Source organism: Myotis brandtii, unplaced genomic scaffold (genome assembly GCF_000412655.1).
Source record: "Myotis brandtii unplaced genomic scaffold, ASM41265v1 scaffold601, whole genome shotgun sequence".
Lineage (NCBI taxonomy): Eukaryota > Metazoa > Chordata > Mammalia > Chiroptera > Vespertilionidae > Myotis > Myotis brandtii.
Window position 1 is genome coordinate 1,764,832 of NW_005370276.1, and position 17,428 is coordinate 1,782,259.

General features: G+C 47.9%; 2 protein-coding genes across 4 annotated transcripts in view; one reads left to right on the top strand and one right to left on the bottom strand.

Annotated features, from left to right (window-relative positions):
- VRK3 (vaccinia related kinase 3) overlaps positions 1-2,518 on the bottom strand; it is a 39,092-nt gene extending 36,574 nt beyond the window's left edge. The window contains exons 1-2 of the mRNA XM_014550485.1: positions 2,422-2,518; positions 467-529 (exon numbers count right to left, since the gene is read on the bottom strand). The gene's annotated coding sequence lies outside the window, so the exon portion shown is untranslated. The remainder of the gene's footprint in view (positions 1-466; positions 530-2,421) is intronic.
- A 145-nt stretch (positions 2,519-2,663) lies between these two features.
- Positions 2,664-16,113, top strand: ZNF473 (zinc finger protein 473). 3 transcript variants are annotated; one of them, XM_014550481.1, is made up of 6 exons: positions 2,664-3,148; positions 3,307-3,424; positions 6,766-6,969; positions 9,905-10,031; positions 12,459-12,548; positions 13,714-16,113. In XM_014550481.1, the coding sequence occupies exons 4-6, from the start codon at positions 9,932-9,934 to the stop codon at positions 16,107-16,109; spliced, it is 2,586 nt and encodes an 861-aa protein (XP_014405967.1). In that variant the 5' UTR covers positions 2,664-3,148; positions 3,307-3,424; positions 6,766-6,969; positions 9,905-9,931; the 3' UTR covers positions 16,110-16,113. The 3 variants fall into 3 exon arrangements, with proteins under 3 accessions (XP_014405967.1, XP_005879613.1, XP_005879614.1); XM_005879551.2 differs by lacking the exon at positions 3,307-3,424; XM_005879552.2 differs by lacking the exon at positions 3,307-3,424 and having other exon boundaries at positions 2,664-2,945.
- The last annotated feature ends 1,315 nt before the right edge of the window (positions 16,114-17,428 follow it).

Sequence of the window (17,428 nt, forward strand, 5' to 3'; positions counted from 1 at the left end):
GGGGTCACCACAACATGAGGAACTGTATTAAAGGGTCGCAGCATTAGGAAGGTTGAGAACCACTGGCCTAGAGGATGGCTACCCTGAAGCGTTGTTCCAGACTTTGTGTTAGTGAGAAACTTGTGCTTGGGTTAAGCCACTGAGATTTGGGGGCTGTTGTTACCGCAGCATGGTCTAGCCTAGTCTGACTAACACTGACACTTTGCTAGGTTACGTATGAAAACAAAAGCTTGAAAACCTGTGGTGGTTTTAAGTAGCTTTAAGCAGAATTCCCCCAGGTGCCAAGCACCCCTGGATAAAGGCGGCCTCCAGGATGGGCAAAGTGTCTAACCCAGTGACCCTGTCATGCCCACGACAACGGTCCTCCTGGGACTAACATGAGAGCAGTCACACAAAAGAGATGGAGCAGTGGCAGGCTGTTGGTGGGGAACAGAGCTTAAGGGGCATGTGCCCGAGGGGATGGTACCTTTATGAGATCACGGTCTGGCCCTCAGATGCGCTGGGCTGGAATCTCCATCGTAACAGTGTTCTGTAAGTACATAAAGGTGGAGAGGCCGACTCAGGCTCACTTCAGTGTAAGGGAAGGATAATGGTTAATGTTTACTGAGCACCGGCTATGTAGCCGGCATGTGCTAGTTTCACTCATTCACTCAGTAATTATTCACTGAACCCCTAATGCAGTGATGGCGAACCTTTTGAGCTCGGCGTGTCAGCATTTTGAAAGACCCTAACTTAACTCTGGTGCTGTGTCACATATAGAAATGTTTTGATATTTGCAACCATAGTAAAACAAAGACTTATATTTTTGATATTTATTTTATATATTTAAATGCCATTTAACAAAGAAAAATCAACCAAAAAAATGAGTTCGCGTGTCACCTCTGACACGTATGTCATAGGTTCGCCATCACTGCCCTAATGTGTGCCAATCCCTGGGGATACAGCAGCAATGGAAACACAGCTCTGCACCTGACAAAGCTCACCTTCTGGGGTGGGGAGGGACCAGATAAACAAATGAGCAAGTAACTATTTAATACAGGTGGGGGACATCCGGCCAGCCGGCTGTATAAGGTCTGGCCCTTCCAAGGGATCCGGGGTGAGTTGATTAAATGTTGGGCCAAATCTAGCAGGCTAATTTTTTTTTTAAGTTTTTAAAAATATATTTTATTCATTTTTTTACAGAGAGGAAAGGGAGAGGGATAGAGAGGTAGAAACATTATCAGCTGCCTCCTGCACGCCCCCTACTGGGGATGTGCCCGAAACCAAGGCACATGCCCTTGACCAGAATCGAACCTGAGACCCTTCAGTCCGCAGGCCGACGCTCTATCCACTGAGCCAAACTGGTCAGGGCGAAATGTTCTTTTTTGATATAGCCTTAAGTATCTAGATTAACTGACATCACATTTGAGATATGCTTTCAACAAAATAAAAGAGGGAGAGAAAAAAAAGTATGACAACATACTGATGGTTACTAAAGCTGGATTACGGGTATATGGAGGTTTATGACAGATTTGCTCTATTTCAGCAGGCACTTAGAACTATTACAAAGGGTATACATATGTCTCCTTTTCTCCCCCACCCTTGACAATCCCCTGGCCTCCCCTACCCCCCAGTGTCTTATGTCCATTGGTTATGCTTATATGCAAGGGCCAGGCTAATTCTTAAGTTGATAATTTTATATGGCCCACGAATGATGTTACAAATATTCAAATGGCCCTTAGCAGGATAAAGGTCCCCCACCCCCGTCAGATGGACACAGGGCCATGGTAAACGCTCAATAACTATGGATGGGAGAAAGAAGGAACTCTCAGAGTGCTGACGTCACCTGCCCAAGGTCACATGGCTACTTCAGGGCTGAAACCCAAGGCCCCAACCCTCAGGCGCTAGTCGTTATCACTCATTCCTTTATTTTATTTATTCGACAAATATTTACGCAACATCTGCTATGTGTTAAATATGATGTGTGTCCCTCCTGAAAGGTTCTGAGACATGGCACAGCTAAAGGCTAGACTCCACCTTAGCGGAGGAGGGACAGTTGTTTTGGGCCCCTGACTCGCCTCAGCCCCGCCCTAAGCAGAAACCAGGGGTGACGTAGTGCCAAAGGGGGGGGGGCGTCTGTCAACCTCTCATTAGCTCCACCCTTCTCCGTTGTAGCCACGCCCACCACGAAGAGCCGACAGTAGGTTGTGACCAAATATCCCCGCCAACGAAAACTTCTCTCATCCCCAGACCCGCTCCCGGGCCGTCCCCCCTCCCGCCTCTCACAAAGGGTCTTGCTGACGTCACAGGTACCACGACCGAACTGTGTACAGCGCGTCAGGAGACTTTCTCCCCTGCTAAGCCTCTCCTTCCTCTCACTTCTGGACGTGGTGTGCCGAGTGGAGACCCAATACCTGACTCACTTCAGGGACCGGGACTCACCTTTTCAGTGGCCCCCCGAAAACTTCCGCCGGGGAGGAAGGCGCTGCGCGCGCATTCTCCGCCCTGAGGCAGGCCTGCGCCCGCGCAGGCGCTGCTTGCCCCGCGAACTGCCCGCGGCCTGTGCGCCTACCTCGGAACTACATTTCCCACAGGCCTTCGCGGCAGGCCGGCCCTCTGACTCGAAGGCTGGGGGTGGAATTATTCGCTGATGGCCCACCTCTTTGGAACGCTGCCTGGTTCTACTGCGCATGTGCCCCACTACAAGGCGCGCTTCCGCCAATCAGCAGACGTCACTTTATTTCTCCCGCCTCAACCCTCGCCTCTGGCGCGAGACTTCTCCGGAATCCAATTTTCTCAACGTGTTTCTATGGCAACCGTCGGGTCGTCGCCTTGAAGAAAATCAAAAGCCTCCCCTTCTTCTAGAAAAGCAGAAGGCTGATTAGATTGTTCTTCAACAGAATAAAAGCTGGGCTATTAAATCCAGTCACCGCCGGATTTCGATAGCGGGAACCTCTTACCGACCGGTAAGCGGGCGGAGACGGGCCGACGAGCACGGCCCTCTGGGAAACGCGGTCTCGCGCTGGCGCGGAGGGTCCCGCGTGGAGAAATCCCGAGATTCGCGCGGCACCGGAAGTGGCTCTGAGGGGGCTGGTGTGAGGGGATTCGGGTCTCCGGCTCCACCCGGGCCGGACGCGCGTCTGTTAACTCGGCGGACCGCCACCTCGAGGTGAGGAGATGCCGGGCTGGGGTCGCTGAGGACTCGGGGGGACGGGGGGCCGTCTTCCCTGAGGGGGATGGGATGCCCCTGTGGCGTCTAAGGCAAACGGCGCGTCGCCTCGGGCGGTGGGTGAAGGTAGAGGCTTACGGGCCCGGCTCTCGTTCTAGTGGTTTCCAGCCCTCGTCGGCAGCCGCGAGGGGAGCGATGCCGTTTCATTTTCTTTTGGGGAGTGAGGACACTGAACCAGGAGGGGGTGTCGTTGGCAGAATTGCGCAGGATCTTGAGGTGACTGAGTGGGCGTTTTTCAGGGGTGGTGGGGGCGAAAGGGTTGAACGCTGGCGTGAGCGCGGTCTGTGTGCCACGCGCCGTGCCGTCCTCGCCTTTTCTCCGGTAACCTCCGCGGTCTTATCGAATAACCTGGGCATCATCTGAGAAATCAGACTTTACAGAGCGAACAGGGTGCATATTTCATAATTAGACAGCCCCCCGCCCTCAGCGGGATCTAGGGCAATTCGTGGAAATCAAATATTCCTGTCAGGAAAGGCGTGAATAATCACACTGAAAGGAAGGAAGACGGTACATAGCCCGTGGCAATTTGGGTTTAAGTTTTGCTGCGAATTTATAAAGTTCTGGTTTTTAGAGCTTTTTGGTTTTTAGAATTAGAGAGAAGGGACCCTGGATCCGTTGTGTCTGTCTCATTTTGTACATGTGGGAACTGAGGTGCAGAGAGGGTGGGTGATCTGGCCGTCGTCCCACACTAAGGCGAAGCGAGGCTCTAGGGCAAGCGTGTCAAACTCGAAGGCTAACACGGGCCAAATAAACACGGTGGAAGTGTCTGTGGGCCGCAAAAAAAAAACACAAAAGCTTCAGTTTTCATAGAAACTCAGGTTTATTTCGATAGCGACGTGCTGAATGCAAAGGGCTGAAATAAATGAGTCATCATTAACATAAAATAATAGAACACTTTAATAAAAGTTAATATTTTTCTTGAACATGTGCTTACCAGACACTGAATAACTGCGGAGATTAATAAGCGTCATGCAAATAAACCTATTTCTCTGTTCTCCGAAAGCGAAATATTTCCTGTTGCGCACAGCAAACAAGTCAGTACAAGACGAATGACGTGGCAAAAGCCTGCTAAAATATTCGCTGCTAGTGCCCTAGCTGGTTTGGCTCAGTGGATAGAGTGTCCGCCTATGGACTGAAGGGTCCCAGGTTCGACTCCAGCCAAGGGCACATGCCCCAGTAGAGGGCATGCAGGAGGCAGCCGATCAATGATTCCCTCTCATCATTGATGTTTCTATCTCTCCCTCTCCCTTCCTATCTGAAATCAATAAACATCTATTTGAAATATTCACTGCTGGTATTAGTGTAGGGAAATGGTGCGCCTGCGAGTAAGGGAAATGAATGCAACATGATTATAGTCATCAGTCATTAGCGAACGTTGTAGTTCGTTATTAATAATTACATGTAACAGGATATTGTAAAAATGAAGTTAGGAAATTTTTATTAAAACGTTTCTTACATACTGTTATATTGGCTGGGCCACAAAAATATTCGTTTTGGGCCACATGTGGCCCGTGGGTGGTGAGTTTGACATGCTTGCTCTAGGGCCCAAGGTTTGGTTCAAGTCACTCCCACAGGCTGGGTGACCTTGAGTGGCTCCCCTTCCTCCCCAGGGCTGAGGGTATAGGACAGTGATGGCGAACCTTTTGAGCTGGGCGTGTCAGCATTTTGAAAAACCCTAACTTAACTCTGGTGCCGTGTCACATATAGAAATTTTTTTATATTTGCACCCATAGTAAAACAAAGATTTATATTTTTGATATTTATTTTATATATTTAAATGCCATTTAACAAAGAAAAATCAACCAAAAAAATGAGTTTGCATGTCACCTCTGACACGCGTGTCATAGGTTCGCCATCACTGGTGTAGGAGTTGTGGACAGATCGTGAGCTGGAAACTAGACAGAGGTCTCAAGCCTCAGGTAAAGGAGAGAACCTGCCTGGTCAGGGCTAAGGGACATCAGGGAGTCTATGCCCCAGTTAAGGGGGAGTAGATTTAAATGAGCTCCAACTAGCTAGCTTGGTGGGATGCTGACTCAGCAAGGCCAAGTCCTAGAATTTTTTTTCAGAAGCTGGAGATCTAGAAATATTGAAGTGTTCAATAACAAAATGCTGCTGGTCTTACACTGCACTGGGATTTTCATGAAATATATTGTGTAAATGTACGTCACCTTTTTAAAATCTGAAAATTTCTGAATTTCAAAGCACATGAGGCCCTAGAGCAGTGATGGCAAACCTATGACACGCGTGTCAGAGGTGACACTCGAACTCATTTTTTTGGTTGATTTTTCTTTGTTAAATGGCATTTAAATATATAAAATATCAAAAATATAAATGTTTTACTATGGTTGCAAATATCAAAAAATTTCTATATGTGACACGGCACCAGAGTTAAGTTAGGGTTTTTCAAAATGCTGACACGCCGAGCTCAAAAGGTTCACCGTCACTGCCCTAGAGGCTCTAGAATTGTGGGCCTGGGTCATTGAGTCATCCTGCTTTGCAATATGGAGTGTTTTCAACACTCCATAGATACACGCTCCTTAGGAAATTCAATGTCTATAAACGTGTAAAAAGCCCTCTGGTACAGTGTTTCCCATATTGTGGGTCATAAAAATAACTCACTGGGCAATGATCATAATATTTTTTAATGAAGTGAAAATCAACTATGTAAGATTAAGTATTATCTCATGAAACTTTTGTTATGTGTGAATGAGCAGTCATGATATCCTATATAATAAAGAGGTAATATGCAAATTGAACATCACTCTAACACATGTGGACACAATATGGCCTGCTGGGAAGGGCAGTTGGGAGGGACCAGGCCTGCAAGGGAGGGTAGTTAGGGGTGACCAGGCCAGCAGGGGAGGGCAGTTGAGGGGGACCCAGGCCTATAGGGGAGGGCAGTTAGGGGCAATCTGGCTGGCAGGGGAGCAGTTAGGTGTCGATCAGGCTGGCAGGGGAGTGGTTAGGGGGTGATCAGGCTGGCAGGCAGAAGCGGTTAGGGCAATCAGGCAGGCAAGTGGTGGGAGCCAGCAGTCCTCAATTGTGAGAGGGATGTCCTACTGCCCGTTTTCAGACATCCCTCAAGGGGTCCCAGATTGGAGAGGGTGCAGGCTGGGCTGAGGGATACACACACCACCACCACCCCGTACACGAATGTTGTGCACCGGGTCTCTAGTATATGTATGTATATATATATATAGTCTTTGTTTTTGTGGGTTGTGGTTAAAAAAGGAAGTCGAAGAACTCTTGCTGCTATAGAAATAGCAACAGTTTGGAGACCAACACAGTTGGACTCAAATCCTAGAGATGACATAGTATAACCCAAAATCTCAGAAGCATTGTCCCAAGGGTTCAGTTAGAGACACATGTACTCTGTGAACAGATGTCCTGTGCTGGGCTAGGACACAGCATTGCCCAAGACAGCAGGTGCGAAATGTGTATCATCAATTGTGATTAATGCGAAGAATGGCTGTGAAGTTGCTTTGTAGATTTTGAAGCATAGTGAAGCTTGGGGCTGGGGTAGTTTCAATAAATAACAATTGTTGTGATTCCTGCAGGGAGACTCATGTTCTGACTCATCCTACTTCTGGACATTTTGGGGACTCATCCAGCATGGCCAGGAAGTCAGTCCTAGAAGGAAGGAAGACTGTCTCCCCGTTTCCTTATCCTTCCTGCGGCCCTGCCAGCTGGGAACATGGAGGGGAAGAAGGGGGAGCTTAAACTAGGACTCGGGCTGCTGGGCCTAGTCGGCTATTACTGAGGTGAGTCGAGAGTCCTGTCATCCCAACAGATCATCCCCAAAGGCTGCACAGGGGGCCTGTCTTTGTTCCAGGCTCACTGTCCTGTGGTGGCCCCAAGCGATCTTAAAGTAAAGCTCTCATGTTCTTTCTGTCCTGCTTAGTACCCTTCCAGGAATCCTTATTGCTAACGGGATAAAATCCAGGTTTCTCAGCGTATTCCTGCATGGTCTGGGTCCTGCCCCCATCCACGGTCTCTTCTCTCCTCTTTACTCACACATGGGACACTCCCTTCTTGGACCTGTAGTAAAATGTTACACTACGCTTCCCAGCTCCCAGTCTAGTTTCCAACTCAGGATCTGTCCACATCTCATACGCCCTCAGCCCTGGGAAGGAAGGGGAACCACTCAAGGTCACCCAGCCTGTGGGAGTGACTTGAGTCAAACAAGTGACTTGAACCAAACCTTGGGCCCTAGAGCAAGCAAACTTGCAGCCCGCAACGAATATCTTTGCAGCCCAGCCAATACAATGGTATATAAGAAACATTTTAATAAATATTTTGTAACTTAATTTTTACAATATCCTGTTACACATAATTATTTTTTTAATATATATTTTATTGATTTTTTTACAGCGAGGAAGGGAGAGGGATAGAGAGTTAGAAACATCGATGAGAGAGAAGCATCGATCAGCTGCCGCCTACACACCCCCTACTGGGGATGTGCCTGCAACCAAGGTACATGCCCTTGACTGGAATCAAACCTGGGACCCTTCAGTCCCCAGGCCGACGCTCTATCCAGTGAGCCAAACCGGCTAGGGCATACACATAATTATTAATAACGAACTACAATGTTCGCTAATAACTGATTACTATAACTGTGTTGCATTCATTTCCCTTATGTGCCTTACGCACAGGCTAGAATACCCTGCCTCCCATCGCTAGCTGGTAAGTCACACCACCTTTAAGACACAGCTCAATTCCCCCACCTTCCCAGAGCTCTTCCTTGCTCTGGTCTCCCATAGCACTGCCTGCTACCTCCACTGTATAACAAACGCACCTGGATGTAGTTGTCCCTGCCCATGTCTGTCAGCCCTGCCAGACTGTCACTGCCCTTTGTCGATTCCTTCCTGTGCTCTAGGAACTGTGCATGAGCTCCCCAGCAGCATCTTAAGTTACTTCCCAGAGCAGCCCTATGAGATGGGGCAGGAATCGGGGCTCTGAAGGGGGCTTGGGTCTTAACTGCCCAGAGTTACCCACAGAGGAAGGTAGTTGGGCCAAGCCTCAGACCCAAACTAAAGACTCAGGTTTCATTCTTACCTGAAATGTGTCCATGTGTGTATTGATGGGGGTCTGGAAAGAACACACCAGACAGCCACGGGTTCACCTGGAGGTAGGGTGCCGGGGAAGGCTGTCATTTTTTATTGTCAGTACTTCTCCAGGACACGTATTTTTTAAATATATTTTATTGATTTTTTACAGAGAGGAAGGGAGAGGGATGGAGAGCTAGAAATATCAATGAGAGAGAAACATCGATCAGCTGCCTCCTGCGCACCCCTACTGGGGATGTGCCCGCATCCAAGGTACATGCCCTTGGCCGGAATCAAACCTGGGACCATTCAGTCCGCAGGCCAACGCTCTATCCACTGAGCCAAACCGGTCAGGGCAAGGACATGTATTTTTATTCCAAGTACCTATTCACTGGGAACTTTTAAAATTAAGAAAGATGACATCACTAAAAGTGGCACACAGGCACTTCGGGCTGTCATGCACCACCTGTGAGGGCTCTTCCTCCCCAAAGTTGTACCTAATCTAATCAGCTGCTGCTCTACTGACTAGTTTTCAGGAAATGCATCAGGCAGAGGTGCAGTTAAATGACACCAAGAGGAAGCACCATATCCAGATGTTGCACCCTAAATCGGGAGCATAGAATAAAAAGAGCAGAGCGGTACAGGTATAGATTAAAGACCTTCTGAAGAATGTCACTCTAATACAGGGCATAGGCCTCCGTGGTTTTTGCTTCAAACAAGCCAACTACAAAAACATACCATTGAACCCTGGTGTGGCTCAGTTGGATGAGCATCGTCCCATGCACCTAAAGGTCGCTGGTTTGATTCCAGATCAGGGCACATGCACAGGTTGTAGACTATCTCTAGTGAGGGGGAGGGGACATGCAGGAGGCAGCCAATCAGTGATTCTCTCTCATCATTGATGCTTCTATCTCCCTCTCCCTTCCTCTCTGGAATATATATATATTTTTTAAATTGAATCAATAACAAAAAGATAAGCTACTATTTTAATTATAAGCAAATCCTTGTTAAAAGCATCTTAAAATCGACAGGGTGTTAATTTTCATGACGTATGACATACCAGAAATGTTGTCCATTAAATCCAAAGTCCATTAATTAAATCAAGAGTTGACTGTACAGACTTTGAATATGATGTATGTATGCAGTGAGTAAGGGGTTCTATTAATACTGAAGTATTCACAGGAGAAATCAGATATCACCTGCGATTCACTTTGAAATATTTTAGCCCCCACAAAAATAAAGAAAGAAAAGTGGGGAAAGAGGTTTAGTGAACAAAACAGACATGTTAATAGGATGGGGATTGAAGCTGGGTGATGGATATGTGGTGGTCTGTTGCATGCATGTCTCTACTTGGGTGTATGTTTGAAAGTTTTCCATAATAAAACTTAAAATCTTTAACAAAAAATAATTGAAAGTCAGAAATAAATGGATTTTAGGATTAGGCAGACCTGATTGGGTTTAAGTCCTGCCTGTGTCCCTTCTCCAAGACTCCCTACAAAATATGGGGATGCCTAGTCTCTGGTCTGAAGGTTCTCACAAGACGATTCTTGTCAAAGACCTGGCACATTGAGGGTGGGGGATGCATTGAGTGAGCCCTTGGGCTCCTCCCTGACCCCAGCCCCAGAGTCACTGACAGTGTGTTGTGTTTCAGTAACTTGCAACCCTCAAGGACGTGGCCATGGACTTCACTTTGGAGGGCTGGGAGCAGCTGGGGCTGGACCAGGGGGACCTGTTCTGGGACACGGCACTGGACAACTACCAGAATCTCTTCTTGCTGAGTGAGTATGCACCCTGGCCCTGCTTGGTGATCACCCGTGGCTCCCCATCACCCACAGGATGAACTCCCAGCTCTTGAACACCTCAGAACCAGCGTGCTCCAGCTCAGCAGTGCTCAGCTGGCTGATTCTCTCCCCCCCACCCCCACCCCCCCAGGGGACATTGGCAATGCCTGGCCACCTCTTTGATCGTCACCACTTAGGGGGAGTGGGAGTGCTTCTTGCATCTAGTGGGTAGAGCCCAGAGAAGCTGCCAGACATCCTAGGATGCAAGGACAACCCCCACAACCAAGGATTACCTGACCCCAAATGTCAGTAGTGGCAAGGTTGACAAGCCCTGATCCAACCCCTGCCTACTGTTGCAGCAGCTTTTTCCTCTTTGTCATTCTGGAGTGATTCCTCGTGCTGACTCTGTAGGGTCTTCACCTCTGCTCTCCCCTCTGCCTGGCGGACTCTTGTCCCTTCCTTGACTTGGGGCTTCCCTAAGACTGAAATTGTGACTCCACTAGCCTCCCTCTCTCCTGCTTAGCAATCACTGCTCCTTCATGTTCTGACTGCTCCTATTATGATCTGTCTCCTGCCAGATGGGAGCTTCCTTGGGGCACCTGTGCTGTTCACTGGTGTACCCCAACATTTGTAACAAACAGTACCTGCTGTGGGGACTCAGTAAACAATTCCTAAATTAATAAATGAATGGTGGGAAATGCTGTCAGGAGCCAGGTTCTGTGCTGGGTGAGCTCTTAGAACTTTCTCCTTCTACCCTCCTGTCGCCCCATGAGAAGTTTGTCCGTATTTTGCTGAGCATCTTAAACAGCTTCAAAGAGGGGAAGTCATTTTGCAGCTCTGTTCAGGTTCCTAGGATCACCCCCCACTTTGGTGGTTTACTAAGAGGACGTGTAGGACTTGGCCTATAGCTGTGCTCATCCCATGATCCATCACAGTGAAAGGACACACAGTACAGTTAGCTAAGCGGAAAGGTGCGTGGTGTGCATCCACGGGAGACTAGCGCCAACATCCAGAGCCCTGTGCCCGTGGAGTTGCACAGGACATGCTTAATTCCCCCAGCAACGAGGTGTAACAGCGACTCCGCACCGAGGGTTTTTATTCAGGGCTTGTTATGTAGACACACTCTGCTTGCAATGTACCAACAGCCCAGATACTTGGCAGGAAAGCAGGTGTTCAGCAGAGCAGTTTGTGCACAGGGAGCCCCTCTGCCTGGTTAGAGAATGCCGGACCCTCCCGAAATCCAGGTTCCCAGACACCAGCCAAGGGCAGCCTTGTGAGCAGGCCATTCCAGCGGGCTGGCTCTGTGAGCCCTTTTCACCTGGGCTCTGACCACCAGCAGTGCACAGAAAGCAAATGGCATGGCTGAGAGTCCGGTTGGGACCTGTGCAGCTCCAGGGCCAGGGCACCCCAGCTCCCTATCATCCGGATCAACTCATTTCCCCTTTCCTAGTTTCTCAGTTCTTTCTTTTCCAAAAACAGAAGAAGAATTTATTCCAAAAGACGAAGAAAAGAAAAAACTATATACTGGAACTACCATATATTTGATGTAGTTTTATCACATTGAGACAGGTTTCCTCCAAACTGTACTCAGTGTGTGCCACAGAAGCAGCTTAGAAAGGTCTGATCTCAGTGTCTTCAGTTTTTAAACTCCAGCCCGCAGTAGAAATGTATGTCCTTTGTTTCCCCTGCACATCTGTGGTTTCCTATGGCTGCTTCTACAAATGCCACAAATGTAGTGGCTTAAAACAGTACATTTATTCTTACAGGTCTCCAGATCTGAAGTTCAAAATAAGTCTGAGTGAGCTAAAATCGAGGTGTTGGCAAGGCTGGCTTCAGGGGAGAATCTGTTTCCTTGCCTCTTTTCAGCTTCTAGCGGCCTCCTGCATTGCTTGGCTCATGGCCCCTTTCTTCACCTTCAAAGCCACCAGTGGCCTTTCCTCCACTGTAGCACATATGCCTGGATTATAACTGCTCCCTTCCTTGCAGAAGTTTGGGGAGGGCAGTGTACAGGGCTGCTGGAGCCCTAGAACCCGAACATTATCTATCACAGGGCTTACCCCACAGAGGCCTGGGGCAATGTGTGGTCCACAGGTGAACGAGTGAATTATAAATCGTTGAGTAAGTATGGGCCTGTCCACCTGGCAAGCTCAACTCATCTCTTGAGCTGTTCCACGTCCTGTGTCCGTAGCCCCAGCTGTCATAGCTCTGATCACCACGGATTGTGACTGTGTGAGTCCTTCTCTCCCACTGGAGCAGGAACCCTGCAGGGCAGGCACCTCAGAGTCGCCCAGTGCAGCATCTGGCCCCCAGGGCTGTGTGCTAGATAAAGCATGGAATCGTCAGGAGAGCCAGAAGGTTGCTGCTGAGCGGCTGGGTGGCCCTCCGCATCTTGGTTGACGGCAATGCTGTTCTCTCTCCTTGCAGACCCCCTGAGACCCAATCAGACTGCCTGTCCAGATGGTGGGGAAGAGCTGGAGATCCTGGAAAGAGGAAGTCCAGAAGTGACAGGCCCTGGTGAGTGGGTGGGGAGGGGCCACTGGCACCTGGTGTGAGGATGGTGGGGTCCTGTGGCATGGCCCTCTGTCCTCAGATGGAGTATGTCTACCTAACCATCGGGACCCTCAGCTTCTGGGCTTCAATTTTCCACATGCTGGCTTCTGTCTCCCTGTCCCACCCAGGATCAGGACACTTTGCATGCCCTCCTTGTCTCTGTTTAACCTCAGCATTCAGCACATGGCTGTCCTGGTGCCTTTTCTCTGTTCCCTCCTTGGTTCTTCCAGACTCAGCAGGGGGTGGACTTCTGTTCCCCAAGTTGGTCTCCATTTTCCTGCCTCATGCCCCCTAAGTATTGTGGACACCCTGGTCTACCTGTTTTGACCTCTTTGTACAGGCTCAGCCCTCTTTCCTGGCCCACAGAGAACAGCAGATGGCCACAACTCAAGCCTAGGCATTTACTCTGCCCTCTCCCAGGCCACAGTTCTCCCAGGAGGATCAGGTTAAGCAGTGAAGATTCCCTAGTGTGATGCTGGTCAAGACATCCCCCGTGGGAGAAAGAAGAGGCGGGGGGCTTGCCTGGGCATGAGAGGCTTTTCTCGTGGTTCGCCCTGATCCAGAAACCATGGAGAAGTGTCTGCACAGCTTGTCAGCGTGCAGCTCCATTCTTGGCTCACCTCAGAGCTCGTGAGTGTCTTCACAAGGGGACTAACCCAGGCACAGATTCCTGCTCTCTCGGATTTCTGTTTCTGCCACCTCAACACAAGGCTGTTTCCAAGCATGTGGAGCCACACCGTTATTAACGTGTAAATACAGCCTCCATGGAAACAGTCATATGGCATTGTTACCATGTAGATCTTGTCCCTTGATCAGTGTACTTCTCTAGGAAGTAGGCCCCAGCTGATGAGGGTGATGGTGGAGAGTATCTGCTGAGAGGCCTCTCTCCTTCCCTATGGAGGCCCTGCAGCCCAGCTCCCTTCTTAACTGTCTTGTATATGGGTTTCCTTTTCCTGTGATGCAGGTTACAGCTGGATCACTCTGCTAGCCTCTTCTCCTTCATCCCTTGATGGACACAGACTTGACTCGGGATCCATCCCCTGTTTTCTCTCTTATCTGTATCCTCACCCTGCAGCTCCTGTCTTTTCACCCTAGGGAACAGGAGACATTTACACTCTCTCTCTTTCAGACACAGCTGAGGCCAAGATTTCCCCTTTGCCACAGGAATTCTCGGAAGGACTCTCTCAGGAGATATTGGAGACGTTTTCCAAGGATGGCCTCTGGAACTCTAACTTTGGAGAAGGCTACATGGGCGAGAGCTGGTTAGATAGTTTGCTAGGAGATCCAGAAAGTCTTATGAGCTCTGACATTGTCACCAACAAGGAAAGCTTCACAGAGGGCAAGAGTCATGAACTCAAGAGTGGCCTCGATCCTGAGTCCTTCCTTTTCACAGGAGAAGATTCCCTGACCCATGATCTTTCCGAGAAGAGCCTGACGCCAGCTAAGTCTCAGGAATGTAGGAATGACATTGGCTCCCACTCAGACCAGAGTCAGCAGGATACTGTCCAGGAAGGGATGAGACCATATAAATGTAGTGAATGTGAGAAGAGCTTCAGCCGGAGTTGCCATCTTATCCAGCACTGGATTACTCATATAGCGGAGAAACCAACTGGGAATCAAGAGTATGAGGATAGTTTCAACCAGATTTCTTGCCTTCCTGTCTATCCAACAACTCACACAGGTCCCAAATCCTATGTGTGTAACAAATGTGGGAAAACTTTTAGTCACAACACTCACCTTCTGTGGCATCAAAAAATTCACACTGGAGAAAAAACACATAAGAGTCAAGACAGTGACCATTCATCAGGCCTTGTCTCGAAGCCTGTTGAAAAGCAGAAAACCCACAGAATTCGTAAATTCTACAAGTGTAATGAGTGTGGCAAGGGTTTCAGCCGAAACTATCATCTTATTCAGCATCAGAAGACCCACACTCGGAAACGCTATGAATGTGTCAAATGCAAGGCCACCTTCAACTTTAACAAATACCTCCTCCAACATCAGAAAATTCATGTTTCAAAAACTACCTCTAAGTGTCAGGAATGTGGGAAGACCTTCAGGCATAGCTCATCCCTCATTAAACACCAGTCTATTCACTCAGGAGAAAAGCCTTATAAGTGTGATGAGTGTGGGAAATGCTTCAGCCATACCTTCACCCTAAAGAGCCACCAGAGGGTTCACAGTGGAGAGAAGCCTTACAAATGTAGTCAATGTGAGAAAGCCTTCTACCGGAACACTCATCTGAATGAACATCAGAGGATTCACACGGGCTACAGGCCCCACAAATGTAACAAATGTGTCAAAAGTTTCAGCCGGCCTTCCCACCTGATTCGACACCAGTCTGTTCATGCCACAGAAAAGCCCTACAGCTGTGCTGAATGCAGTGCGACCTTCAGCCATAATGAACGTCTTATCCAACACCAAAAAATGCATGCTGTGGAAACCCGCTATGAATGTCAGGAGTGTGGTGAGCGCTTCATTTGCAGTTCGACCCTAACTTGCCACCAGAGCATTCACACCCAAGAAAAACAAGGACTTGATGGGAGCAGAAAGATTTTGAATCAGAACCTAGAACAGAAAGATCATCCGAGGAGTGGTGAGAAGCACTTTAAATGTAACACATGCGAGAAAACGTTCAGCTGCAGCAAATACCTGACTCAGCATGAGAAACTTCACACCAGGGAGAAGCCCTTTGAGTGTAAACAGTGTGGGAAGGCCTTTGTCCAAAGTGCACAGCTCATTCGCCACGAGATCATACACTCTGGAGTGAGGCCATATAAATGTGAGGAGTGTGGGAAGGCCTTCATCCGAATCACCTCCCTTACCAAACATCAGTACATCCACAAGAGTGAGCACCCCTTTAAGTGTAATGAATGTGGAAAGACCTTCAGCCAAAGTGTACATCTCTCAGAACATCAGTTGACTCACACTGCAGAGAAACCCTTTAAATGTAATCAGTGTGACAGAGTCTTTGTGCACAGTAAGTACCTTACTCAGCACCAGAAAAGTCATGCCAGGAAGAGATCTTTTGAATGTAATGAATGTGGGAAAACATTTAGACACAGCTGGCGCCTTTCTAAGCATCAGAGAGTTCACACGGGTGAGAATCCATATAAATGTGGTGAATGTGGAAAAGCCTTCAGCCTGAAAGCTGTACTTGTTCGACACCAGAGAGTTCACACCAGAGAAAAGCCTTATGTTTGTCAGGTATGTGGGAAAGCCTTCAGCCAGAACTCGTGCCTTTCTATTCACCAGAGAGTTCACACTGGAGAGAAGCCCTATCTGTGTGCTGAATGTGGGAAAGCCTTTTCCCAGAAAGCAAATCTGAGGCAGCACGAGAAAATTCACACTGGGGAGAAGCCTTACATCTGTGATGTATGTGGGAAAACCTTTAGCCTCAGTTCCCATCTCAGTCAGCACCAGGTAATTCACACTCAAGAAAAACAATATCAGTGTCAACACTGTCAAAAAGCCTTTGGCTGCTACTTAGGTCTCCGCCGACACCAGCAAGTTCACACTCAAAAGTAACAAGTAGCAATACTACCTGTGGTCGCCAGGTGACAGCAAGACCTGACATCTGAGCCCTAAAATTGAAACCATCACATTGTAAGTCTATCCTTTCCCTACCCCTACACCCAAAATATATATAGATCTCTATATTAATAAAGATTGATTAGAAAGTTTGCACACAACTTTCATTAAAAGAATGAAAACACAAAAGAAGCTGTGTAGTATCCAAATTCAGAGGTAGACTCTGTAGCCAGTCTCCTGAGTTAAATTTCACCTCTGCCATCTGCTGCCTAAGTGACCTAGAGAGAGTCACAAAACTTCTCAGGGCCTCAGTATCCTCATCTGTAAAACAAGTAAAATAATAGTTACCTACCTCAGAGAGATGTTGTGAGGATAAATTGTTGTAAAGCACTTAGAACTGAGTGCCCAGCACATAATAGTACTCACCAAGCATGAGGTATACATATACATCATATACAACATAAACGTACTCATGTTACGAGGAAGAGAATAATTAGAAGCTCTCTATCTCTATTTACTGCAGTTAATGTTCTTACTAATTTGGGTGGCTTTAATTTTTGAAGTTTTTCTTCAAAATGCCCCTGGCTTAATTTGGTTCTCCAATCCCAACACATTAATCTTTAAAAAAAAATCTAACCTTTTCCTTCCCTCCATCTTTTTTCTGTCCCAGTATTTTCTTAATGAGCCCCCAGAAAGTCAAGAAGAGCACTTAATATCAAATAGCTAAAACTTTTCACTCATAACCTCCCATACCTCTCATTCAAAAGGACCCTTTCCACATACACATGCCATCTTATTTTTTCTAATCCTCACTCAAGGACATGTTTTTATTGATTTTTAGAGAGAAGGGGAGAGAGCGGGGGGCATCAATTGGCTGCCTCCTGCGCGTGCCCTGGTCAGGGATCAAACCTACAACCTAGGTATGTGCCCTGACTGGGAATCGAACCCACAACCTTTTGGTGTATGGGACGACACTCCAACCAATTGAGCCACTCAGCCAGGACCACATGCCACCTTTTCCCATAATCTTCCCGTGTTTAAAGTTATTGGTTATACAATGGACCCATTTTTTGTTATTGGAGTTAATGATACTGGAACAGCTGGATTCAGTTAGGAAAGCTGCACTGGATATTGTCACAGTTAACACTATACAGAGGATGTGCTTGGTGGTGAAAATTGTGATGGACTGCTAGAATGTTCTTCATGCACCATTTGTCCAAGCTGGCTAGTCACCAGGCACTTTTCCAGGCGCCAGGACAGGGAATGTCAGTATGGTAAGCCCTGCCCTTGCCTCGAAGCTTCTGGAATCCAAGAGA